Source organism: Alligator mississippiensis, chromosome 4, assembly GCF_030867095.1.
Source record: "Alligator mississippiensis isolate rAllMis1 chromosome 4, rAllMis1, whole genome shotgun sequence".
NCBI classification, from domain to species: Eukaryota; Metazoa; Chordata; order Crocodylia; family Alligatoridae; genus Alligator; species Alligator mississippiensis.
The window spans coordinates 160459318-160484784 of record NC_081827.1 but is presented as its reverse complement, the minus strand read 5'-3'; the positions used below and the strand labels follow the sequence as shown (position 1 = coordinate 160484784).

Genomic DNA, 25467 nt, shown 5'->3' with positions numbered 1-25467 from the left:
CTTTGCTGACTAAAGGCAGCATCCAGAATCCAGGCCAGGTGAGCACAGAGCCCTGTCATTGCTCTTCCCAGCATGTCTTGTCTCTGCTGAAAAATGTTTGAATTGCCACCTGGCTGTGCAGACCCCCTGCCTGGCTCATGGTCCGTGTCCTGCAAAGGCCCCGTGCCAGCTTTAATCTGAGGTGCTGGCTGTGGAATCTGTGAGGGTGCCTTGGACCTGTGCAGGGACCTGTCTGCAGCGTCAGGCTTAGGCAGCTCCTGAGAGTGATTCTGAGCCTTTTTCCTTCACGTGCACCGAACTGGCAGGGAATCATAAAGGCAGGCTGAGCTGATCTCAGCAGCAAGCACCAGACACAAACCCAACTTTGCAAACTGGCTGCTGAGCAGAGGCCTGGCAACGTGCTTTGCTCTGGGAGCTGGGAACTCTCTGAGGTGTCTTTGTGAGCTGGGCTCATTGCTGTGTTCACAAGCAATTGCTCACTTTCAGTTAAAGATGCCTCTGCATTTTGTGCACCTGCTCACAATAGCATCGCACTGCTGTTAGCCCACCCTGCTCTGGCCACTAGGCTCCGCTTCCTTCCTAGATCCATGAATAGAAGCAGGAGTCCTGACTTTTGCTTCCATCCCTTCCCTGCTGTAACTCTCTAGACCTTATCCTCCTCCCAGGTGACCTGTCCAGTCAACCACGGCATCGCTTCCCTCCACTGGAACCAGGACCCACAAGAAACAGAATGAGGGAATGACTATGAAAGTAGAACTGACCCGCCTAATACTTTTCTACAGCTTCATGCTCTTATCCTTGCCAAGGCCACGTGCACGCTCCTCACCACATCCTTCAGGCATGCAGGCCATTGGACTGCTAGCATCTTAGAGTCCTAGTCTTGCTGATGGTCTGCCGATGGTCAGCATGGTAGGTGGTCTGCCTTGCGACAATTTTGTCCTGACACTGGTCAGAATGGACTGTACAGGCCCTAGAGGAAAAGTGAGGGACTGAATGGTGGGATGGAAGTCCTCCCATCCCAGCAGCTTTTTAGTACTAGGAGTGGCCTCTCCCTAACTTCAGCTGCTTCTACAGTGAATTCAAAGCCAGACAGCCTTGAGCTACCTAGGATCTAATCCCCTGCCCAGCCTGGTGTGTCCGCTAGCTCAGGGGAAGTACTAGTGGGAAGGGAGTCATGCCTGTCTCAGGAAAGTTTGCCACCTGTCTCCAGTTCTCCTAGGTGATCTTGCATCCCTTGGGATACCTTCTCCTCCCCCAAAAGCACTCTGAGACCAGGCCGTCGGTTAGTGTCTTTCCAGCGGGAGTGCCATAACTCAAGGTTGCTGCCATGTTGAGATTACACTGGGCAGATTTCGGGTGTATCTGCATTGCTTAGTTTTGTCTGCATGTCACCAGGCTGCTGCATGACTGTGATGCATTGCTGCCTGCTTGCTGGTCTCAGCACAACAGGGTCATGCAGCATGCTATCACAGAGATGCACTGGAGTGTCAGGATGCAGCAGCCTTTCGTGGGTTGATCCTTGCAGCCATGGCTGGTGATGACCCTGGAGCATTGTCTTCATGCATCACACCATCACAGCTTGAACTGCATCTCTTCAGACATAGTCCCTTGGGGCTGAGCCAGGCACAAGGGAGATACTCACAGGGTCGGGAAGAGCATTGTCTCATCAGTGGTGATGTTTCTTCACAGCCTCAGCGGGGCGGATTGTAGCGCAAGTTGGCACTGAGCGTGTTAAGATGTCTGTGGGTGGCTGTTGCCTGTGTGCTTTAGCCCTGTGTACTCACAAAACAGCTTAGGGGACAGGAGCCATTCAATTCCCACTGTGGCCAAGAAGATTTTGAGCTGAGGCAGATGGGGCACTTGGAGTGCTGTGCTGGGATGTGGGTGCTCTGCTGGTCCATGCCTTCAGAGCTATAATCCAGCATTCCCTTGCCCCTCCTCTCCCCGAGACTGGGGGCTGGGGGAGGCGGGTGTCAATTGATGCTGTGCTTGGGGGTGTGATGGAAGGCTCCTGGTTTGTCAATTGCTGGGTGGGATAGATGCCAAGGTGCCAGGCTCAGATCCAAAATCAGGGGCTTGTTAACCTCCCTGGTGCTGTGAGAGCAGGTGCCAAGGGAAGCAGAGAGCCCCTCCTCTTTGGGGATCTTGCCACCCACAGCATTCCGGGAATTCCCTTGTGGCTGGCTTGCGGAGACTTGCCGAGGGACGCCCACCGGTCCTTTCCAGTGTCTCTTGCTTGAGTTCTCTTGGTGCATCTTGGTGGGGGGAATGCAGTCATGAGGATAACCAGCCTGGGGCTAGCCAGGCTCTCCAAAGCACTTTGCAAGTAGCAGTTAATTCAGCCTAAACCTCTTCCTGGGTGGGCCAGTATGATCCTGCTTTTGAAGATGGGGAAACTGAGGCACTGTCAGAGCAGTGACTTGCTCAAGCTTGCCAAGTAAATCAGCAGTGAAGCTGGCTTAGCCCTCACTCCTCGCCTATTGATGTGAGCTCAGCATGCAGAAAAGAGTGCTCTGGTGGTTAGAAGCCTGGAGTCCTGCCCCTGCCTCCCCCCACCTTGCTCCCTGCAGCACCCAGTAGCCGACCCTCCTGTCTCTGGGGTCAAAAGAGGAATGGAGTTTGGGAGAGGGGTCACTGGGGGTCCTGTGTTGTATCCTGTCTCAGACTGTTCAGCCAGGAGTCAGTATTGGATTTACCACCCCAGAGCAGTGACGGGTGGGCAGCAACTCTGTGCTGCAGGAGTTGCTCGTAGGCCTCCTTCCAGGTAGGGCTGGCTGGGTTTGTACAGGCTGGGCCCTGGGGGGAGGCAGAGGGGAGTCTGCATGGGAGACAAGTGACTGTCAGCAGCAGGCAGGTTTGGCTTCGGTAAATACATCTGGGTGGCTGGCACAGATTTAAGCCTTCCAGAAATAACCCCACATCTCAGCCGAGGAGTGGCCAGAGCCAGTGCTACAACCAGGGCACGGGGATGTTCCCCACAGGGACCCTGCTTCCCTCATGCGTCCGTCCCTGGGATGTGCCCAGAGTGGGCGTGCAGCCTGTCTGCAGTGCGGGGTGGAGCGGATGCCCAGGGGGTGGGAGCTGCACAGCGAGGAGCACTTGGGGGTGGGAGCTCCCAGAGCCCCAATTCCAGAGACCTGCCTGGGCCTGGCAGCCCCTGAACCAGGAGGCATTGAGCGGGCACCTTTTCTCTAAGCAGGCCGAGGCTGAACCCAGCTTCCTGGCTGAGCCCTGGCAAAGGCTGAGCAAACCCAGCCAGGCCCCACTGGGCTGGGGGTGCCTTCGGGGAGCGATGGGGGAGGGCTCGTAGCTGCGCTGGGGCCTGGCCTGCACTTGACCGGTCCGCACTTGGCTCCCCCCATGTGGGAGCCTGTTGCTCCCCCACAGCTGCCATGGTAACCCCCTAGCAACAGTGCCTGGCCCCGGAAACTGCTTTCTGCTTAATCCAAGCACGGATGTAAAGCAGGGGGGAGGCACACACCAGGCCCGGGCCTGAGCTGAGCGCTGCTTTCCACCACTGCTGGGGGAAAGCCACTGCTTTTCTTGTGGCAGGGCCTGTGGGGGGGGAGATGAATGAGGTCGTTGCCAGGGCGACAGGAACTCTCCTCTCCAAAACGGAGAGCCCGGGCCAGCCGCCTGAGGCAGGGGGCTCATGCACAGCTTGTCTCTGGGGAGAGCGCATACTCGTGTGCATGTGTGTATGTGTACATGCTCGCTCCTGTGCAGGGTGGGGCAGGGGGGTGTTGGCTTTTGTGCTAGGAGGCTGGCTGTGCCCACCCCTGGGGACGGTAACCCACAGACAGCTCTGCGCAGGCTCCCAGGGGAGCAGAGCTGGAGCTGCAGGGGCTGCATTTTAACGTGCAGTGGCTGCATTGCTAGCCAGGGAGCCCCCTTTGCGGTGTGCTAGTCCAGCCAGCCTTCCCCAGCTCAGTCCACCTGCCTTGTCCCAACCTGCAGCACCTTGGCCTTTCCAGTCCCAGCATTTCCCCCTGCCCATGCCCACAGCTCTGCTCACACCTCTCTGTCCCACCCCTTATGCTGTTCCCATTCAGTGGCCTTCCCCATAGCTCTGCTGAACTTCCTTGGTCCTGACCTACAGTACTGGGATTACCCCTCACCCTCCATTTCTCCCAGCTCTGCTCATGCCCCCCAGTTGTGGCCCAGAGAAAACCAGCAGCTGTACTACAGTTTGTGATCAGTTTGGTGCTAATGTAAGCTAGTGGTGGGGTTGAGAACCACCGAAGTTGCTTCGTATGTGACCAAATCAGCTCTAAACCCAGGCTGTGGGGGTAAGGGACCCTTTGGTTCGCAAAAGGGATCCAGGCCCTGTCCACTCTGGCTCCATTTGCTCTGGCTAGCACTACAGCCAGAGGGGAGGCACGCAGCACCACAGGGAAGGTTGCTTCACGCTCCTGAAGTGTGTCTGTAGTACTTTTGCTAATTGGCACAGTGTCTAGAGAAACCTTTAGGGTCTGGGTGAAACCTGCAGGCCCAGAATAGCCAAGCCCAACCCTGCTCTGGCTGCGTCTGGGGTAGCCCCAGTGGAAAATAGGCAAGCCATGTTGTCTGTAAATATGTGGCAGTCCCCTCCTATGGGATCCTGCCACCTGGCTTTGCAGCTGTTGCTCAGAGGGCCATGTTCCCAAGTACATTTGTAAAAGCTTTGGCTCCAATGACTTGCTTGGCTTTTCTGAGGGCCTTTGCAATGGCCCTCACTAGTGGTAGCTGGGAGCTAGTCACCAGTGATCAGCACCCCAGCTCTGTTAGGAGCAGGACACCCCCACTCCTGGAGTCATCCCTAGAGATCCATTGACATTACCTGGGTCTGGGTTTGCTGCATGTGTCTGATACAGGGCATCAGTGCCTCTGGGGTATAGGATGATGGTCAGCCCAGGAATGTGGAGAATAGGGCTGATTTGGCCCCAAATCTTGCTTCTCTGGAGAGCAGACAGGATCTGGGGTTTTCAAGTTTCATCTTACAGCCATATACTGCCTCTCTGCCCCTGCACCCCTTACTTGTGGAGGGGGTACTAAGTGAGTCCTGCTGTGGTCAAGTAGTCTTAGGGAAGCCCTGGATGGTTTTCATAGGATGGTCTCCACAGTAAAATACCCTTGCAGTTGACACCAAGAGCCTCTTGCTAGCGAAAAAAAGCCTATAGACATTACGCTGTCCCCTCATCTGCAGAAGCAGCGGCTGCAAGAGGTGTGCAGTTGCTTTGGCGGTGGGCCTAGCACCTCTTGCTAGTGCTGAGTTTATGTAGGTCCCCAAGCCAGCCCCACCCCAAACCATCTGTTCACTGCCCTTGCCTCCAATGGGGGGTGGGATGCTGCAAGAAGACAGTGCTGACCCTGGGGCAAGCAATGAAAGGGGTCCCTGGCCAGATCAAGGCTGAGGTTCTGACATTTGCAGTTCCTCCTTGTCTGTATGCTGAGTTGAGCCCAACTTCCTTGCGCGTGGGAGTAGCTTATGTCCAGTTCTTAGCAGCCCAGCCTGACCGAGTCATCTTTTGGGGCCCTGGTACTCCTATCCAGGCTATGCAGCTCCACTGTGGGGGGCTGCTGGGGGAGAGGGGAGTCCCCCCTCAGGAGACATAGGAGGAGTGGCTGTCATTCCAATTGCAAAGCCCCCGGAGTGATGTGGGTGGAGGACGGCAGCTTATGGCAGTGCAATGGAACGAGGCAGCTGCAGTGGCTCTGATCCAGCTGCACACGCCATCACTCAGAGGCCCCTTCCTCTCCCTTCAAGGGAGCTGAGATCCAGAGCCAGTTCCTCCTTCCAGAGACTCTTTTGCTTCTGTTGGATAGGAGGCAGTTGGAAATATCAGTGCTTCAGGATCCTCCCATTAGTAGGGCGGGGAGAGCAGGGAAATTTTTGCTCTTAAAAATACTGTGGCAGGTCCCAGATCTGTGGCTGCCTGGGAATACTGGGAGCTTGCAACGACCTTTGGCCAGACCCCTCTGACCTGTCTGCTCTTCAAAGAGGAGAGGATCTCCAACCTCTTTGACACATGTTTGTTGGCTCATGACTTGATGCTCCTGGGCCAGTTACTTCTGGCCTCAATGCCCTCAGGCCTTTCCCCAAGTAATGTTGACAACTCATGATATTTGGTGGTATTTATTTTAAATCCCGTAGATCCTGGAGACATGGGATTAGGTGGAGATCTCAGCTCTCATTTTCTTTTTTTATGGAAAGTTTATCACCTTCTTGTTTGCAGTAGAGGTGCACTGATACATCGGTCCCATATTGGATCAGCACCGATTTGAGGAAAAGTGAGAGTATCGGCAGTCAGCTTTTTTTGTCTGACGTGGCCAGTAATGTGGCTGATAAATGCTGTGTGCACGCGCACAACCACAGTGCAGCATGCAGGTGGCCAAGAGCACAGCCCAGCAGTGTGGAGAGCAGCTGGGTCTGGCTGGTAAGTCTGTTGTGAGGGAAGGGGCGAGGGGGTCAGATCAAGGCCCCTGTGGTGAAGGCGGGAGTGGGGCAGGCACTGGTGCAGGGGTAGGGGCAGGTGCTGCCCAGCCGGGGCAGAGCGGGGCATGGGACTGAGCTGTGGCTTGTCCAGGGGGTACAGGGAGGGAGGGGGCGGCTCCTGCCGCTGCACGCATCCTAGGAGGGCAGGGGGGCATGTGCCCCCAGACCTGTGGGGCGAGGGCGGGCTGCCACTGCAGTCTGGGGCCAGGGCTATGCCAGGCTTTTCCCAGTGGGGGCACTGAACCAGGCTGCACTCGGGGTGGGTGGTGGTGGTGCTGGAAGCAGGGATTGTGTGGGCAACAGCCACCCCAAAATTGGCTGTAGCCCTGCTCCCAATGCTGCCACCGCCCACCCAAGCTCAGACCAGCTCAGCCCCCGCTGGGAAGAGCCTGACACTGCCCTGGCCCCAACCCACAGTGGCAGCCTGCCCTTGCCCCACGTGCAGATCCAGGGGGCACATGACTGCATGCCCTCCTGGGGTACGTGTAGTGGCAGGAGCTGCCCCCCCTCCCACCTTCCCATGCCCCTGGACGAGCCACAGCTCTGTCCAATGCCCCGCCCCACCCTGCCCCGGCTGGGCAGCACCTGCCCCAGCACTAGCTCTATTCCCTCCCTCACTGGGGCCTCGATCTGCTCCCCCCATGCCTCTTCCCTCACAACACACGTAACAGTCAGATGCCATTCTGCATCTCAGAATCAGATCGGTATCTGCCAATATGGCTTGTTAAAAATTGGCCATCGGTATGGGCCCAAAAAATCTCCATCAGTACACCCCTAGTTTTCAGGGAAAAACCGAAAGATGTGAGTCCTGATGGCTCAAAAAGCCAGTAAAAGGACCCCAGATTCCTGGTTTTTTTCAAATATGGTGATTTTTTAGGCCTGATTCATGATTTTTTGGGTTGGCAATGTTGACACTTGGATGAAATGCATGGCTATTAGCACCAAGGGTACATGTACAAAACTCTCTGCTTCTTATACCCAGCCCTTCCCCTAGGCACTGAGACTTCCCTGAGTCTGGCCAAGGTAGAGCACTGATCTACCCATGCAAAGGTCTTTGGGATGGAAATGCCAGCTAGGCACAGTGGGAGAGAGAGCCTCAGCTCTGAGCAGTGTTTAATAACAGCAGCAAGTCAGTGGGGGAGATGGGACTGGAAGCCAAGTTTCCTGACTCCCCATCCCCTAGACGTGCTGCCTTTCCTCAGGCCAAGGTGGGTGTTTGCACATGTACATCTCCCAGGGTCTGTGTTGCCTCACCCATCCTCTGTGCAGAGACAGGTAACTGTCTCTGCAAAGAAGCAGAAGCTGGGACTGAAGATGGCTGAAGCTGGGACTTTACAGTCTACTGGGTCCAGATCCTGGGTGCCAAGGACAACTCTAGGCTCACTGCAGTGAGGTCTGTGGAGGTTCCTTATGTGGGGCTCGCCTTGCAGGCTGTCGAGGGCAAGGGGTCTCCTGGCCTGCTCCATGGTGTTCCCCTGCCTTCTCCCAGTTGGTACTGGTCAGTGGACTAGGGCCAGGGGAGGTCAGGACAGCCGTTGAAGTGGAGGCAATAGGGCTCAATGGGCTGCCCATGGGAGTGGGGTGCAGTAGCACTGAGACACTGGCCCAGCTCCCTTCTCAACCTTCTTTCTCCTTCCCCCACAGAGGTGCTGATCAAAGTGCAGGTGTATGAGAGTGGTGACCTCTCCCCCCTGGCCCAGGCTGCTGTGGAGATTTATGGGAACCGGACCTCGCTGGCCTCAGGCTCCACAGACCATGAGGGCATCAGTGTGTTGCCCATCAGCTACCGCTTGGGGACCTGGATCCTAGTCACTGCTGCCAAGCGGAGCTACGTCACCAACTCTGTGCCCTGGCGTGTCGACAAGCTGCCACGTGAGTGACTGCCCAATGCCACTTTGCTTTCATGTTCTCTGGAGTGGGGATGGGCCCTGTCCAGGCTGGAGGTTTGGAGATATTTCTTTACAAGGCTGCAGGGATTAAGGAGTTTGAGGATGCTCCCTTACTTGGCTGGAGGGATCTGGGGAGTTTGCAGGTACTTCCATCATTGAGTGGTGATCCTCTTTGAACTTGGGCTAAGGGTTGAGTTTGGAGGTGGTTGGCTAGAGTAGACCGGGAGATGTGGAGATACCCTCTTCCTTGGTCAGTGGTCCTATGGAGTTTGGGGATGCTCCCCTACTTGGCTGTGCAGGGTCTGGTGTACTGGGGAGTTAGGGGGCATTTCCCTATTGAGATGGGTTTGAGGATGCTGCCTTTTTGGGCTGGTGCTTGGCTGATGAGCCATAGTTCTCCATCTCTTGGGCTGGGTGGCTAGGAGCAGCCCATTTCACCAAAGCCAGTAGAGAGAGAAAGGGAGCTGGAGTCCCATCCCAGCTTTCCAGTGCCGAGATTGTTGGGCCAGGCCAGTAGCATAACTAGGGTGGGCACTAGTGGTATGGCGGCAGCTGGAAGTCGCTGCTGTACCTGTGTGTGACAGCTTCCCTGGGTGCCTGGCTGCATTGTTCTGCGCCAGATGGCTAGAGCAGTGAGTGCTGGGCCTTAGGTTAGTGAGGGGGCCAGAAGGGGGCTTTGAAGAGGGAGTGTTATGAGGGGCAGAATCAATCCTCCCCCCCCCCCCCCCCCCCCCCCGAGACAGAGAGATTCCTTCCCAGTGTGAGACTGGAGGATCTGGCGAAGGGAGAGGGACAGAGTTAGTCTGTAGAGATCTCAGGGGAAGCAACAGACAGCCCCTGTTGGCATGGGGCATAAGGGTGCTGTGTGGCTGGGGAGGGTTTGTGGGTGGGGGGTTGTAATTTCCTTTCCTGACCCATGCTGCCATTCCCAGTGGATGCTCTGTCCTCTCCTGTCCCGTTCACCTGACACAGGGCCATGCAGTTCTGCCATCTGATGACCAAATGTCAGGGATGTCCAGCCCCTCCTTTCTACATCTCCTTCAAGGGGATCCTTTTCCCAGTCCACTCAACCCCTTCCTAGTGTGTGGGATGGCCTGGCAGGTTGGCGTTAACCTGGGCCTTGTGCCAAGCAGCAGCTGCCTGCAGGCCCCTTGCATCAACCAAGCTAAAGTACAGGGTGACTTCATGGAGCGCAGACGGAAGGGTCGATACTGGTGACCTTCCTGCAGGCGATGGACCCATGAGTGTATCAGTGGCCTCTGGGGAGCTGGGCCTCCACCTTCCTCTCTATGTAGGCTGCAGGTCTGGGATAGGCTGGCAGGGAAGGGGCAGGGGCAGGGCCAGTGCATATTGGGGTGGGGGGTGTGACTTGTATCCCTGGCATGAGTGTGAGGGGAGCTGTGGGGGTGTGTGTATTTGATGCAAGGCTGGTGTGTGTGTATTAAATGTGTTTGAGGGGGTGTGTGCAGGAGGCAGGAGGGGCATGTGGGGAAGGAAAGGGATGTAGTTGGGGTCTGAGTGGCTTAGGAGGAGTGTGAGGCAGGCATGGCGGGGGAAGTGATTGGCCTTGTGGCAGTGTATGTGAGCTGTGTGGGAGGACCGCTTCTGGTCCTGAAAGCAGTGGCAGTGCCTAGGCAGGTTGTCCCAATTTGAAGGAGCTGCATGTCAGCCCTGCAGGTGTGGGGGAAGGCGGGAGCGCTCCTGGTGCCTCAGCCTGGGTCTGTATTGCTGTGATACATTGATTTAAAAGGGAGCTCATTGACTGTGTGTGAGGCCTGTGCTAAAACAAAGCCTCAGCAGTACCCAGCAGCCCCATGCATTGACTTCTTTGCAGGCTGCCTTGGCAGAGCTGAGGTGTCTGGCAGTCAGGGGTGTCATGTGTGAGCACAGGGGGGACGTGTGGCAGAATGGGAAGGGGCTTTCTCTGTCTCCTAAACACTTCTTCCATGCTCCAGCGTGCCCCCCCTCCCCCATTCCCAACTGGCACCCCCATTTAACTTCAGAGAGCTACTCTGTCCAGGGCAGAGGGACTGCATCTGTCCCATCAGCCGGGAGTAGGCAGGGCTGGGTGCTGGGGGCGAGTGCAGTGTCTAGGCATGCAGTTGCTCCCTGGAGACGTGGGGGCCCCAGGCCCTGCTGCCTGCAACCAGCACCATCTGTTCAACACCCTCCCTACACCCCCCAGTGTGCTCCCAGTTGCTGTGCTATTTATATGGCCCCTGCAGATACCATCTCCCCACAAAGCTGCTGTGCATGGGGGCTATTTTGAGGAGAGGCTGCAGGAACAGCTGGAGAAGTCTGATGGCAGGGAGATGGGAGGGGAGGAGAGGTCACTCCAAGAAAGCATCCCTTGCCTGCTTCTCCCAGCCCCTGCCCAGACCTCAGGGATTGCTCTCCCCTGGGTGCCTCCCTCTCCAGGAAGGCCCCATGAGTCCCGCTTCCCACCCTGTGCAGGGGTAACTTGCCTTCTTTAGCCCTTGTATCTTCCCTGCCTAGGCATTTCAGTCCCTTAGATAGGGAGCACTCCTTGCTTCAGGGCAGTGGAGTCTGAGAGCAGGCTGGGTGTGGCTGGCCAGGTCCTTTCTTTGAAAAATGGTAGAGAGTCCTTGGAAGCCTGACTGAGCCAGGATGTGGCGCATGTAAATCAGGACACGAAGGCACAGACTGTGCTCCTTTGACAGGAGGGGGTCTTGCCCTCCTGCCAATGGGAGCCCCTTGGGGCTGCCACGTGTGCCTGAGTGTCAGATCAGAGATGCTGGGGTTAGCTCTTCCCCTACAGGGCCAGTGGGAAGGTGACAGGGAGGGTCCTGTGTGGAGAACACTGTCACAAACCTCAAATGAGGCTTCCCTATACTGGGGCTGGCTGAGGAGTCAAGCCAAGGTGGGCATGGCTGTGCATGTGTGTGTTCAAGGTGTGTATATATCTATATGTGTCTCTGTGCATGCGCTCTTGGGGGGGGGTGGCAAGAGACTGCTGCACATTTCTGGTGCCAAGCTACAACAAGCAGTGACTTGCTACAGCGTTTGTGCCATGCCCCTGTGCCAGGCTCCCCATCCATGACCTGTTTTCTAGGTGGTCAGAGGCTCGGACTGCATTTGCCTTGGCTTAATGGTGGCACTCAGCTGCCCTGTTCTGCATCTTGGCTTCTGGAAGGCTGCTTCCCTCTCTTCCTCCCTGCTCGCTGCCTGCCCAAGCCTTTGTTCAGCTGCTGCTCTTACTGAGCATTCTCTGTTCCCCTGGGATACAGAGTAGTGCTGGCACCCAAGGGCCCTCAAGGGCCAGGGTGGGGTTTTCAGCCCAGCAGAGCAGGCAGGTTGGGTGCAGCCAGGCATGGGCGGATGTAGGATTCTGAAAAGGGGGGTGCAGGTGATGTGGTCCGTGATCCTGTAACACAACACAGATTTTTCTCCAAATAAAAGGAAACTTGAAGCTGCACTAGTGTGTCTGGGGCCGTATAATTCAGTTTGTGAACCCAGCGAAAAGAAATATGCCTGGTGCCAGGGCTGTACAGCTGTTACCCCCCAGCCTGGCCATGGATAAAATTGCTCCCTGTACTCCCACACAAGTCCCTCAGACAGTCCACCACAGCCCCAAAGTGCCCCTCACTGCCCTCTGTACTTTGCCCCTGCCATCTCAAATGCTCCCTGGCTCCACTCTGTCCCCCATTATCCTATGTATCCCCCATTCTCAGCCCCAACACTTTGTGCTCCAAACCCATCAGACCCCACCATCCCCCTGCCTCTCATTGCCCCCATGAATCCACTGCATCATGCCTCAGCCCCCCGGCTCCTCACCAGACCCATCACACCCTGATGAGTCTCCATAGACCTCATCTGCCCCTCATAGCTCCCCACCTTTAACACCTCAGCCCCTTCTCACCCTCTACCACATAGTCTTACCTCCCCACAAAAGCCCATAGGAGCCTGTGGCCCCCACTCCAGCCTCTCATGGCCCCTAGGAGCCCTTTTAACTCAAAACCCCTCCCAAACAGTTCCCCCCACCCCTCATGGTTTCCAACTATGAGGCATGTGGGGGCAGAGCTGTAACTGCCCCCTTCCTGCTCCCCCCCTCCTACAGTATGCCTATAGCTGGCTTCTACTGCCGTCCACCCTCAGCATAGAGCAACAAACAGTTGGGGCCAGGGAAGGACTCGCTTTAGCTGTTGGCAGTGCCTCTACCCCACGGAGACCAACCCCTTTCATCCACCCACACTCAGGTTTATGCCACTCTGATTGCACCAGTGGTTCAATCTCTGTCATCTGCTGCAATAAATAATAACCCAGGACAGGGTCACTTCAGTAATTTACCTCTTCACCTCATTGTTGCAACTCTCTCCTGCCTCTCTGACTGCTGCACTACTGAACAGCTCAGCCTACTTTTAGACATGCATCTCCCCTCCCTGGTTCTGATTTATTGTAGGTTTGATTCCTGTAGGAACAAAGCCACCCAGTCCAGGTTCCTAGGTAGGTAGCCACACACCTTTGTTGGATTTGTTGGGAGATGCACAGAGAAATGTGACCAGGCACAGATAATAGATGGGATCATTGATAATTGTACAAGAAAGGCTAGCTTCATTAGAGGAAAATCAAGGCTTATTAATATCTATGGGGTGAAGAGATCAGCAGAAATCAGGTAGGTAATATTGAGTCAATTGACTCCCTTTGCTCCCTCTAAATAGCAGTGTAGTTGTTCCTGCCCAGCAGTTTGTTTTAAAGTTTTAAGTGGAAAGGAATCAAAGGTGGGTGCGGCAGAAATCAAAGTGGGATCTAACCCCCACCTGTGGATATGCCTCTGCAACCGTGTCATCTCTGCACCCAGTATGACTGGAAGAGGCTGGGACTGCGAGCCCACAGCCAGTACTCCTGCACTGCTCCCTATGGCATCCCTGCAGGGGGAAGGCGGGGGGCGGCAGGGGCTGGAGTAACCAGGTCTACTTCTAGCTGGTACTCAGGCCCCCCACCCTGCAGTGCCCCCTCTTAGAGGAGGCAGGGAATGGAGCAGCCAGCAGGGCTTTGCTATTTGACTGTTCCTTGCTCCTGCCTCCTTTGCTTGGCTGTTCAGCTGCCCTGCATTCTCAGTGTCAGGGGCTGGGATTTTTAGCACTGTCTTACCATGTGTCTCTTTGAGTGAGTACCCTGGCTTCCTTCATGCTGCACATACCCCAGTCCAACAGTATAGCTCTGTTTCCATAGCTGGAGCCCTGACTCTGTGCTGCAGCTGCTGTTCCTCAGCACCCTCTTCCTGCCACTCACGGGCTCTTGACATCTCTCCTCCTCTGCAGTGTATGCCTCTGTGAGCCTGTATCTGCTCCCGGAGCGACCCGCCACCCTCATCCTCTATGAGGACTTGGTGCAGATCTTGCTGGGATCACCAGGTAAGAGGTTTGAGTCAGGAGGCAGCCTGGGTTAGTGGTTAGAGCAAGTACCTGGGAGTCAGGACTCTTGGGATCTATTTTTGGGCCTGGCCTCAATCTTCTGTATTACCCAGGGCAAAGTCCCTTTCCCCTGCTGTGCACTTGCCCAGTGGAGATAATGTTGCCTGTTTCCCCTATGGTTCATCAAGGAAAGGTGCTGTCCAGCCCCAGGTATTGTCTGACCACTTTACCTCAGGGGTTGGGCTGTGCATGTATGTGCCCAGGTATAGTGGGAATAGATGTGCTGGGGTATGGGGCTTTGTCATAGGGATGGGTCATTTTAAGCACCCAGAAGTCTGTCAAGTGTGCATGAAAGCAGCGGTGAGTGTCACAGGTTGGGCATAGGGCTGGGCGGGGGTGAGTGAGCAGCCCTGGGTGTGTGGCCTTGGTCATGTGCTCAGGGGATGGGGGCAGGGAGAAGTGACTGTGGGATTCTGGCTGTGGGCACTGGGGTGGTAGTGGGTGCACAGCCTCTCCTAAGTGCTGGAGCAGGTGCTGGGACAATTTGGAGGAGAGCAGCAGCGGAGTAGCCTGGTGCACTGGGTGCTGGATTCCCCCGCTCTGTCGATCTGGGAATACAGCTGGGCAGCCTGACACTAATTCTAGCCACAAAGCTGGTGAGATGCCCCAAGCACATTAGTGGCCCATATGCTGCCTCTTCAAGGGCTGGCTCTGTGCCAGCTGCCAGCACTGCTGTTAACCTGCAGCAGCACTAGGGGGCTAGAGGGAGGAGGGCTCAATGGGTTGGCCTCCCACATCCCACAGGCTGCAAGGAACTGAGTCTCAGAGAATACCAGACCCCTTTTCTCAGGGATCTCTCCTGCTTCAGCCTCTGCAGTTACTCAGTATCAGTGATGGATGCTTGTTGTGTCTTCACAAAAATCACCCCCTTGGATTGCTGCAGGAACCTGCTTATGCTGGGGTGTGCCCGATCCAGAGCTGAAAGGAGAGTCCAGGACAGATTGATAGTAGGATTCCTTCAGTGACAATGGGGGAGTTTGTGTTCCCTTCCTGTTTTACCCTCTGCCCACTGAGGTGAGGGCACCCACAGAGGAGGGGCTTGTCCTCTTGGCATGGCAGGCTCCTGCCCTCTGCTCTGCTCATGGAGACATGAGTGCTAAGGGAGCTGACAGGGCTGGGATCAGGCTCTTGGCCTTTCAGGCCAGTCTTGGCCATTGCCCTGGAAACAAGCTGTCTTTAGTTATTTGTGTTTCTAACCCCTCAGCCCTTGGTCCCACAGCAGAGCCTAGCAGGGCCAGCGTTGGGCAGGGGGGGTCATCTATGGGGCACTGCAGTGGAGGCCAGTGGGTGACATCTTGGTGGAGGCCAGTGGGTGACATCTGTTGTTGTTGTTAGGGGTCAAGAGCCAACCATGGGTGCAGTTCCAGCGCAAGGCAGCTCGCCTGCCCCGCAGCTCCACATACAGCCAGCTTTCTGCATCACTGACCACGGCTAGTGGGGAGCATGACATGAAAGGCTTCCCATCCTTCATCGGGGCTGAGAGCAACGGTAGTGGTATGGATGGCCTGGTGGGATGGGAGGCAGTGAGGGGAGAATGGGGTGGGTGGAGGGGAACTTGGGGAGAATGAAAAAAGAAGTCATGGAGCTCTGGGGCAGGGACAGAGCAGGTTTCTCCCCTTGCTGACGGGATGCCTCCCCTCCCAGCCAACAGCACCTGGCTGGAGCTGGCCCCCATCGCCGCCATCAGCGTCCACCTCTTCACGGGCAATGGCACCGAAGTCCAGCTGTCTGGCCCTGTGCACCTATCCATCCCACTGCCTTCTGACACCAATGCCATGACAGCCACCAGCATGCCAGCTTGGAGGTTTGACACCAAGAGTGGTAAGGGCCTCAAGAACTCCTGGATGAGCAGGATCTCCTCTTCAAGGGGATGGGGGTGGTGGAGGTCAGTGCCTGGCTGGATGCTCTGAGGGTCAGCTTGAGGGGAGGTAGGCCTGGCTCCCAGTGGCAACCTGTGAATCCCACCTCCCCAGGCCCTGTGGGTTGAAGACATGTTGGGGGATCTTCCTGCTCCCATTTGGCTCTGTGCCAGCATGGGAGCAGTGGGGTGGGAAGCTGTGATCAGAGCCCTGTGTCTGGAGGAAGTCACAATACCAGCTGTGGGGATAGAGAAGGCAGTTTTAAAAGGATGGTGCAGGATTTTCTCTTCCAGAGGGAGACAGCAACAGTGTTCTCTGGGATGTGAGGTTAAAGCAGCAGGATTACATGGCCACATCTGGTGCCCACGGAGAAGCAGCTCATGGGGTTAAAGGGATGAGAGGCTGGGAATGTCTCACACCATCTCCCCTCCCTCCCCATGCCAGGTGCTGCAGCTCTCAGCTCTGCGCTTGAGATGGTGCTCACTGCTGCAGACATCAGTCCCTTCCTGCCTCCCCCCTTTCCCTGGGCTACAGGGCACCTTGCCTGGCAGTGCTATAACACTGCCTAAGTGGTAATAAAACACCATTAGCAGGGTCCTGGTGGCTTTAAACATGTAGGATAATGGCAGCCCTTGGGGAAGGGTTGTGATTTTGCTGTGGAGGGGAGTTGTGGGGAGAGACCTGTTCCTTTCTCTTCTGTGATGCAGCCAGGACACAGCAGCCCCTGTGCTGGCTCTTGTTTGCCAGAACATGGGGAGCCTGGACCGTAGCCCATCTCCTGCCCTGTGAACAGAGGGATTGAGGGGGAAAAGCTTTCCCTACCAGGGTGGGGTCCAACCAGGGGTTGGCAGGTGTGTTTGGCTGTAGAAGAGATCTGCAGAGGATGACTGTGCTGGATCATGGGGCATTGTCAGAACCATAGGCGACTGGAAGGGGGTGCAAAGGGGTGCATGTGCCCCCCCCCCATGGGGCTGGTTTCCCCCCCCCACCTCCCATGACAGGGTCAGCGGCTTCTGCGGATGCCCTGCCAGATTCAGGAGGCACCAGTCACTCATGGGAAGAGCTGAGGGGGCATCCAGAACTGGCACAGTGTGGAGGGCTCTGGGGTCTCAACTGAGCTTGGAGGAGTCAAGGCTGGAGTAGCAGGGGGCTACAGGATGGGACTGAGGAGCCCTGGCAGAGCTGGTATGCGGGAAGGGGGAGGGCATGGCAGCATGTTGCTGGGACATCAACAGGGCTGGCAAAGCAGGGGAGATTGCTGATGACATTGCATGCAGAAAGACAAGAGAAGCTGCATTTCTAGGGCAGGAGATTTATTTTTTCCATTTCCTGCCAAGCAAACAGAGATACCCATACCTCTTTTGCAAGCTGTGAGCAAAGGGGGTAGGAGACTCCTCCCTGTGGGGAGGGACAGGGGTGAGGTAAGGGGAAGGTTTTTGAGACCTGTGGTGAGTGTAGTTCTGAGAAGCCCCAAAGGAAAGGAGCAAGCACCCCTGGAAATACCCATGGCAGGAAATCCTCTGCACCAATAGCTCAGTGATGATTGCAGTGCACTTCTATGGGGAACCAGTGTCACAGCAGCAAGGGGTTTGAACCTGGCACCCCAGGGCAGGAGCCAGGCAGAAAAAACTACTTCTCTGCGCCCTCCAATATAGTATTGTTTTTTAGTGGGTAGGACAGGGACCGTTCTGAGAGGCAAGACACTGTGTGAGAAGGACTGCAGAAAGGAGATGGGATTTGGGGGTGCAGGGAAACTGGCAAGGGATAGTAAGGGATCTGAACCAAAGAGATGGTGCCCTGGTGATGCTGGGCCAGAGGGGTGGGTGGGCTGCTGGTACAGTCTCCATCTCGAGGACAGGGGTGAGATGCTGACTCTCTGCCCTGTCTATTCCTCCTAGGCTTGTGGATCCGTAATGGGACGGGGCTGATCAGGAAGGAAGGCCGTCAGCTGTACTGGACGTTTGTCTCTCCTCAGTTGGGTTACTGGGCGGCAGCACTGCCCTCCCCAACCACAGGTGAGGCAGTCCTTTCCTACTCCCTTTCCTCACACTGCTGAAATGTAAGTTCCAGGGAAAAACTCCCCAGTGCCTTCCCTACAGAGGAAGGTCAGAAAGGAGCCGGCCTGCCATCAACAATGCAGGTCTTGGCACATGGGGTATGAGCAAAGCTAGCCAGGGAGATGGAGCCAGGTTAGGAGGGAGCGCATACTTCCAGCTGCAGCTGCCCAGATCTACTCTAGCTGACCACCAAAATCCAGCCTGGATTTTTTACACTGGTGAGCTGTCAGGCTGGGCTAGCCCTCAGAGCACCCAAGGGCTTCCCACATCCTCTGGTGGATTCTCCCCCAACACCCTAGAATAGAGCCTGATGGTGCCTTCTTGTCAATCTCCACTGCCTCTGTGCAAACGTCATTGCAGGAGAGACCCCTCTACAGCTGCCCTGCACTAGGGAGGGGGCTCCTGTTAAGGTTTGCACTTGGGGCTCTTTGGGGCAGGCCGGCCCAGTGGCTTTAAGCATTTAGCAAGAGCTCTGTGCCAGCTGCCCAGCCTGCCTGCTTTCTGTCTGCCAGAAGCCTGTCCTATGCAGCCCATGAGGAGGAGGCTGCAAGGAGGTAACATGAAGGGAGGGAGGGGCAGACGGCTGGGGTGGGGGACAGGAAGGAGAGTTCAGTGAGGGGGTGACAGGAAAGCACCGGATAAAGCAAAGCCAGAGGAAGTGTCTGTTCTGTTGCTGCATGTCCGGTGCCATTAGCTGCTCAGCTAGCAGTGAGGCTGTCCAGTTCGCTCCAGCTCCAGGCATTGCTCTGTGCCCCAGGCAGGGGTGGGCATGGAGGAGGCAAGTCACCAGCTGGGCACTCTGGGACACTGCACTGGGGAGGGAGAGCCATCTGGCAGCTCCTCCCTACAGCTGGGTAGGTTGTGCTAGGGCAACTCACATGCCAGCACCCCCCAAACTGTTTTTTGGTTGCACCCCCACTTCTGTCAAGCCTGTGCTTCCACCTGAACATGCTGCTGCCCAATAGGGTTGTGTTCTTGTCTTAAAAACCACCCCGCTATCCTGTTGATGGGGGTAGGTGGATGCCAGTGGGGGAGGGCAGCAGGCAGGAATTCTGGGATTCCTTTCTGGAGAGGGGCTGCTATTTCTTCCCTCACCTGTTAAGTGGGTGAACAGTGGTTTGCTGCCCCCTCACTGGGCTCAGGGGGGAGGTGGTCTGAGGCCCCACCAAGCAGGCAGATGAAAAATTCTCTCCTTACATCCCAAGCACAGCAGGGCAAGCTCCTCTGCGATGTTTGTGTTGCTCCTGCCAAGAGGGCCTGGCTGAGGTCAGGGCCCTGTCATGCACAGTGCTGCCACAGAGGGAGAGGTAGGTCCTGCCCCAGTGAGCTCATAGGCTGTACACAATGTGGGAGGGAAACTGAGGCATGGGAGAGGCAACTTGCTCGGGGAAGGGCACGCACACAGCTGGGAAGAGAGCACATGGAAATGCTCACCTCACCCTGCCCTTGTAGCCCAGCCCTGCTTTTGGGCCTCGAGTGGGATTGTAGGCAGTCAGGAAGTAGCTTGCTGGGTGCCAGCTGTCCCTGCTGGTAGCTGCTGTCTCAGGATGGCCAGAGGCTGAGCTGCATGAGCCACATATATGCAAGAAGGGCCAGGAGTCAAGGGTCCCATGCCTGTGTCTGAGTGCTGGTGCCTCCCTTCCCAGGGCTGGTGGCAATGGCTGCAGGGATGAAAGATATCACCACGTACCACACCATCTTCTTGCTCACTATCCTGGGTGCGCTGGCCTTGCTGGTCTTGATTCTGCTCTGTCTTCTCATCTACTACTGCAGGTGAGGCTTTTCCCCATCCCTCCCTGCCTCCTGTTCGAGCTAGGCTTCAGTGTCTGCTGCTATTCAACAGTGCAGGGGTAAAGGGCCCTTGCACTGGTGCTGACAGACTATGGGCCATAGGAAGGAGGTGCAGAGGTGTGGGACAGAGAGATGAGTCTGGTTGCTGGGTCAGTTTAACTTGTTAATGCAGAGCCAGGATTCACCATAGAGCCTTCACCAGAGGCTGGTGAGCCGCATGGTAGCAACCTTGGGGTGTTGTGTGGCTGGCACTCCAACAGGGGATAGTGCCAGGCTCCAGACCCCTCACATGGCTGGCACTGTGCTAGGAGGCTGTGGCTGTCTAGTTTTTGTGAGCCGGGGCCCAAGTATTCAGCAGAAGCTGTAGCTGGTCCCCAGACACAAGGTCTCTTTGAGGGCCTGAGCATGGGGCTTAGCTCCCAACCTGTCACCCCTTCTGACATGTGTTTCTCCAGAATCAACATCTCTGTTTGCTCTGGATGTATTTCCTAGCTCTTTCCTTTGTGCTATGAACTCCCAGAGGGGTGTGGAGCCTGGACAGGGATACCCCAGGGGCCTGCAGCCATCTGCTGTAGTGATGACCTGGTGGCATCCTGGTGGCTGTTCCTTAGTACAGGTAGCTCATTCTGCTTTGGTAGAGGAGCCCCCTTGGGGTGGTGCCAGGCCATGAGCCTAGTGTCCAAATGGGGCAGGGACTGTGATGGTATTCCTGTGTGTGCATCCCCAGGAGGAGGTGCTTGAAGCCCCGGCAACAGCACCGGAAACTGCAGTTATCCGGGACCCTGGATGCCTCCAAGAAAGACCAGGCCACCTCAATGTCTCAGATCAACCTGATCTGCACTGGCCACATGGAGACAACATCATCCAATGGGGACACAGACATGCACACGCCCATCCTCAAATCTGCCTTCTCCACCTCCCGTGAGTTCGAGAGCTCCCGCGAGGAGTTCTTCAAGCAGGTCTCCAGCCAGAAGCTGCGGCATGTCAGCAAGGCCTCCACGGACACCCTCAGCCACCGAGGCGCCCCCAAAGAAGACTACCAGAGGCCTGGGGAGGGCTTCTCATTGAAGGCGGCCCGCTCTATGGATGTGCCAGGTGCCCTGGAGCCCCCGCCGTTAGATGAGTACAAACGCAGCTTCTCTCACCAGCGCATGGAGGACAAGAGCACAGAGACACAGAGGAAGCACTCACGGAATGAAAGTAAGCCCTACCTGCAGGAGCCGCCCTCGCCCCCACCCCTGCCACCCCCCTTTGACCACTATGTTGGGCACAAGGGAGAGCCCAAACCCCCTGAGTTCATGATGTCGCAGTCTGTTGATCACCTAGCCAGACCCACCTCCCTGACCCAGCCGGGGCAGCTCATCTTCTGTGGCTCCATCGACCACATGAAGGACAATATGTATAGGAACGTCATGCCCACTTTGGTCATCCCAGCCCATTACATGCGGCTGGCATCAGATTATCCCGGGCCAGACCAGGCTGGGTCTGGCCCAGCGGAGAACCAAGCTGAAATGGAAGGGCTGCCAGTGCAGGCAGGGATGGCCATGCCCCACCAGTTTGGACCCCAGGACCAGCAACGGCAGCTCCTCCAGCAGCAGCTGCAGCTGCAGCACCAACAGTACCAGCAGATGCAGCAGGCAGGGCAGCTGGGGGAGGACTCAGAGGGCAAGGGCTGGGGGACTCACTCATCCTCTGTCAGTGGCTCTGTCACCATCCCAGTCCTGTTCAATGAGTCTACCATGGCCCAGCTGAATGGGGAGCTGCAGGCACTGACAGAGAAGAAGCTGCTGGAGCTGGGCGTGAAGCCACACCCGCGTGCCTGGTTCGTGTCACTGGACGGGCGTTCCTCCCAGGTACGGCACTCCTACATCGACCTGCAGACCAGTGAGAAGAGCCGCAGCAATGATGCCAGCCTGGACTCGGGTGTGGATGTCAATGAGGCCAAGCCCCACAAGCGGCCCAAGGAGGAGCGAGAGCGCCCCACAGCCCCTGCCCCAGCCCTCGCCCCAAACCAAGCCCCAGCCCCTGCCAGTGTGGCCTACTCCAAGCTGGTCTTCACCGATGACACGGAGCAGAGCAGTAGTGAGAGCCGCACAGCCATCTGCTCCCCCGAGGACAACTCGCTAACACCACTGCTGGACGAGAACGCCGACCACCGGGCTGCCACCATCCCCCGCCGGGGCCGCAGCCGGGGCAACAGCTCCCGTAGCAGCAACAGCGAGCTGCGCCGGGACTCCATGACCAGTCCTGAGGATGACATGAATGACCCATCGGAGGGGGGGGACGAGCAGGGGGACAAGAAGAGCCCCTGGCAGAAGCGCGAGGAACGGCCACTGATGGTCTTCAATGTGAAGTAAGCAGCAGGGGGGCTCGGCGCCCCACCCTCTCTGCCCCCCCGGCTCCCCAGCAGTGCCTGCCCCAGCTCAGCCAGTTTGGCAGGTGGGTGGGTGAGCTCCCTGCTCTGGGTGCAGGAGGTGGTGGGGCCAAATGCACACTCCTGTGGGGAAGCCCCAGGAGACTGGAGGACTCCACTCCCCCAAGGGGATCACTGGAACCCTGTGATCAGGGGGTGACAAGACACCTGGATCCTATGGACCGCACAGACCTGCCCCACCCCACCCCACCAGATTTCATCTCCTCCTGGGTTGAGCTGCATCTGGGACCCAGGGGAAGGGAGGGACCTGCCCTGGGAGGCAGACAGCGGAGAGCCACAGACCCTGGCCCATCCTGCGTCTGCCCCATCCTGGGACCTGCTGTCCAAGGCAGAGGAGGGGCGAGGCAGCCGCCTGGCCAGGAGCTCCAAGAAAGGGGGGACTACAAGGACCAGATAGCACCTGTTTAATCCACTGCCTTTAATGCCTGGTCTCAGCTGCTGCCCCCCTCTCCCCTTCCAGGCAAGGAGATTGGGCTGGGGTGGGGGGCACTGAGTGAGGCCATGTTCCCTCTGCCAGCCTGAGCCAATGCTGGAGTGAGGGTTCTTGCCAGGCAGGGTGGGGGCAGAGCTCGCAGTGCCCCTGAAGCAGAGGATGGCTGGGTGCCTGGAACTGGCTCTTCTGAAGCACACTGTAGGGTGGTTGGTGCCACCACATGCTGCCTGCCTGCCCACCCGCCACCACCACCACGGGAGGTGCTGTGCGTGCCGTCTGCCAACCCTGCCTGCAGGACAGGCCTGCGTGTAGCTACTCCTTCAGAGCCAGAGCAAGAAACTGAGGCCAGGGTGCTCCCCGCTCATGCCCCCCCTGCATGGATAGGACAGTGCCTGCTTGTGGTTGTGGGGTGGTGGGGGTCCATCATCACCTTCCTCCCTGAGATGGGGCTGGATGGTGGCAGTCCCAGGCCTTTCCTGGACATCTCACTCCACTCACCTGGCCCTGCCAGATGGGTTTCGAGGCCTGGGTCCCCAGCGGGTGCCTGGCCAGTGCCTGTAGATAGGGGAGGTGTTCTGAGGGGAACCAGAGTCTTTCCAGTCAGTTGGGTGTCTCTAATCATACTGCCAAACCTCTGTAGCATGAGGACCAGGAATCTCCTCCAGTCCTTCCTCTGCCCTTGGAGTGCCCCCCCCCCCCCCCCCCCCCCCAAAAGGTGCCTGTGCTGTTCTGGTCCCATCCCTCTCCAAGTGCCTTCCTGCCCCTCGCTCCCCCCCCATCCCCATGGGGGGATGTCACAGCTGGGAAGTGTGTGCAGGAACAGGCCACAGGCTAAATCCGCCTTCCTGCCTAAGCTGCTTTCCCTTGGGCAGGCGGCTCCCTCCAGCCAGGCTGGCACAGCTTGGCATTGTCTCCCCCGCCTCCCCTGCACCCACCCCTGCCAAAGCCAAGCAGGTTCAAGAATGGAGCCAGGGCAGATAGGGGCCACTGCTGGAAGAGGACTGAGGGTGGACCATGCGCTGGCAGGGGGGGGGCAGGGTGCAGGGAGCTGCTGGGTCTGTGCCACAAGGGCTTAACGTCTAATAGGGAGTAAACCAGACTGTGTACGTGTCTTGTGTGTGTGTGTGTGTGTGTGTGTGGTGCATCCCACAGTGCCCTGCAGCAGAGAGGCTTCCCCAACCAGAGCCTAGTTGTGGGGAGGCTGTTTCCCTGCTGCCCTGGTGTTGGGGGAGGCAGTGGGGGAGAGACTGGGAGACATTGTTTGGGAAAATGGTGAGGGGGCACTGCAGCCAATGTCTCTCTACAAGAAGGCCACCAGGAACAAGTGGAGTGGGGCAGGCGGGGGGCTGTTGCTAGGGGTGACATGTCACGGAGAGAGGAGCAGATTCCACTGGCTTTTACCTTTAACTTCAGTGTCTTTCTGCCCTAAGTGGGCTGGCCCAGGGGCCTCTTCCAGCCCTTGTGACTCTGCCCCTGCTAGCAGCACGGCAGGGCCTGATCCGCACCCACTCCTTCTCTGTGCCTGCTCAAGCAGTGGGCACCAAGGGAGGCCCATGTGCTGGTCCTTCAATGGTGGGGGAAAGGCAGGCAGCTGAACACCCTCCATTTGAAACATGGAGGACCAGGGCCTCTTCCTGCATTGGAAAGATCTTGCCTTAAATGCTGTATGGACCAGGGTGAGCGGCACCTCTGCTTTGCCCGAGGTGGGGGTGGGGGGCACTGGATATGTCAAGAGGGGCCATTCCCCTGCAGGGCTAGGCCGAACCAGGAGAGGCTCTGCTCTGGGAATAGTCCTAGAGCAGCCCAGTGAGGGACCCACATGTCAGCCTGGGAGGGAAGTGTGCCCTGCAGTTCCCATCAGAGCTTCTCCAGGTCAGCTATGCTCAGGCTTTGCTGGGCCCCTCCTTTTTCCAAGAGCACAAGCCTGTGTAGCCCTATGTACTGGAATACAGCCCTATGAATACACCCTATGCAGCATGAGGCCCCTGCCACATGCCAGGGCTGCAGGGCTACATCCCCCCACCACTAGGCCAGATGCTTTCCCTGCTCCACCCCCCTCCCCAGCCTTCATCTTAGAAACAGCAGCAGCCAGCAGGACTGGTGGGATTGGTGATGCTGAAGCTCCTTTGGTGCCATTTGGTTCCAGCACCATGGGGCTCTTGCCAGCACCAAGGCCCCTCTCCAGCCCCTCCCCTTCCTGCCCCCCCCCGCTTGGATTTTACTCCTGTTTCTAATGTTTTATACGTGGCAAGAAAAAAGAACTGAATGCCGGGTCTGTGCATGTACTAGGGTAACCCTCCTGGGGGTGGGAGTGGTGGGACAGGGGGACTAGAGGGGAATTAGCTTGACCCCCACTAGCTCTGCTAGCCACCGACTGAGTGCAAAAACCCTCCTCCCTGTTCCCCTAGGGAGGGACGAAGGAATCCAGCGAGAGCTCTGGTCCGCACTGGCCTGATTACTCCTTGTTCTTTAGAATGGTATTAATATATAAAACCCCCTTCAAAGCAACACCCGTGTCTGGCCTCTATTTCACTCAGGTTCAGGAGATGACGCCCTTCCTTTGCATCTGCTACCCCATGGTTGTGCCAATGCAAGCCCCTTGCCACGCAAGGGCCTGCTTTTAGCCCAATCCCTGGGCGGTGCCTGACACACTGAGTGGGGCAGGGAGTTGAGAGCAATGCTGGTAGGGGCAGGCTCCAATTGGTAGTGGGCTTGTAACAGACAGGACTGGTACTCCAGCACAATCAGGCCCCAACTCTTCCAGCAGCTCCCAGTAAAACACTACTAAGTTCACATGACTGCACACAGCAGGGACCGGTCATAAATATAGCTTGGGGTGGAGGCATGTTGCACTGCTTCCAGGCTAATCATCCCTGCCCCCCCCCCCCCCCCCCCCCCCCCCCGGTACTAGTAGGGTGAAAGCTGCTCCCCTGAAGCAGATAGGTGCCAAAAACAGGGCTGGCAGCCAGGGGGGGGGGGGCTAATGCCCTGCTTGTAATCCAATTCAAGCAAAGCAAAGCTGGGCTAAAAGTAATACCTGGAGTCTTCACTGGAGGAAGCATAAGGCAGTCCCAGCCTGGCAGAGTGGATGGCA

General features: G+C 57.2%; 1 protein-coding gene across 4 annotated transcripts in view; it reads left to right on the top strand.

The window, feature by feature from the left end:
* FAM171A2 (family with sequence similarity 171 member A2) overlaps positions 1-24881 on the top strand; it is a 32780-nt gene extending 7899 nt beyond the window's left edge. Inside the window, exons 1-8 of one of the 4 annotated variants that reach the window (XM_059726895.1) lie at positions 6218-6416; positions 8120-8347; positions 13647-13739; positions 15135-15293; positions 15444-15620; positions 17557-17673; positions 19362-19488; positions 20234-24881. In XM_059726895.1, coding sequence (XP_059582878.1) covers positions 6329-6416; positions 8120-8347; positions 13647-13739; positions 15135-15293; positions 15444-15620; positions 17557-17673; positions 19362-19488; positions 20234-21863 — 2619 coding nt within the window. In that variant the 5' untranslated portion in view covers positions 6218-6328 and the 3' untranslated portion in view covers positions 21864-24881. Of the gene's footprint in view, positions 1-6217; positions 6417-8119; positions 8348-13646; positions 13740-15134; positions 15294-15443; positions 15621-17556; positions 17674-19361; positions 19489-20233 lie in introns of those variants that run through there. The other 3 variants (XM_019475920.2, XM_019475913.2, XM_019475921.2) reach the window with 3 other exon arrangements.
* The last annotated feature ends 586 nt before the right edge of the window (positions 24882-25467 follow it).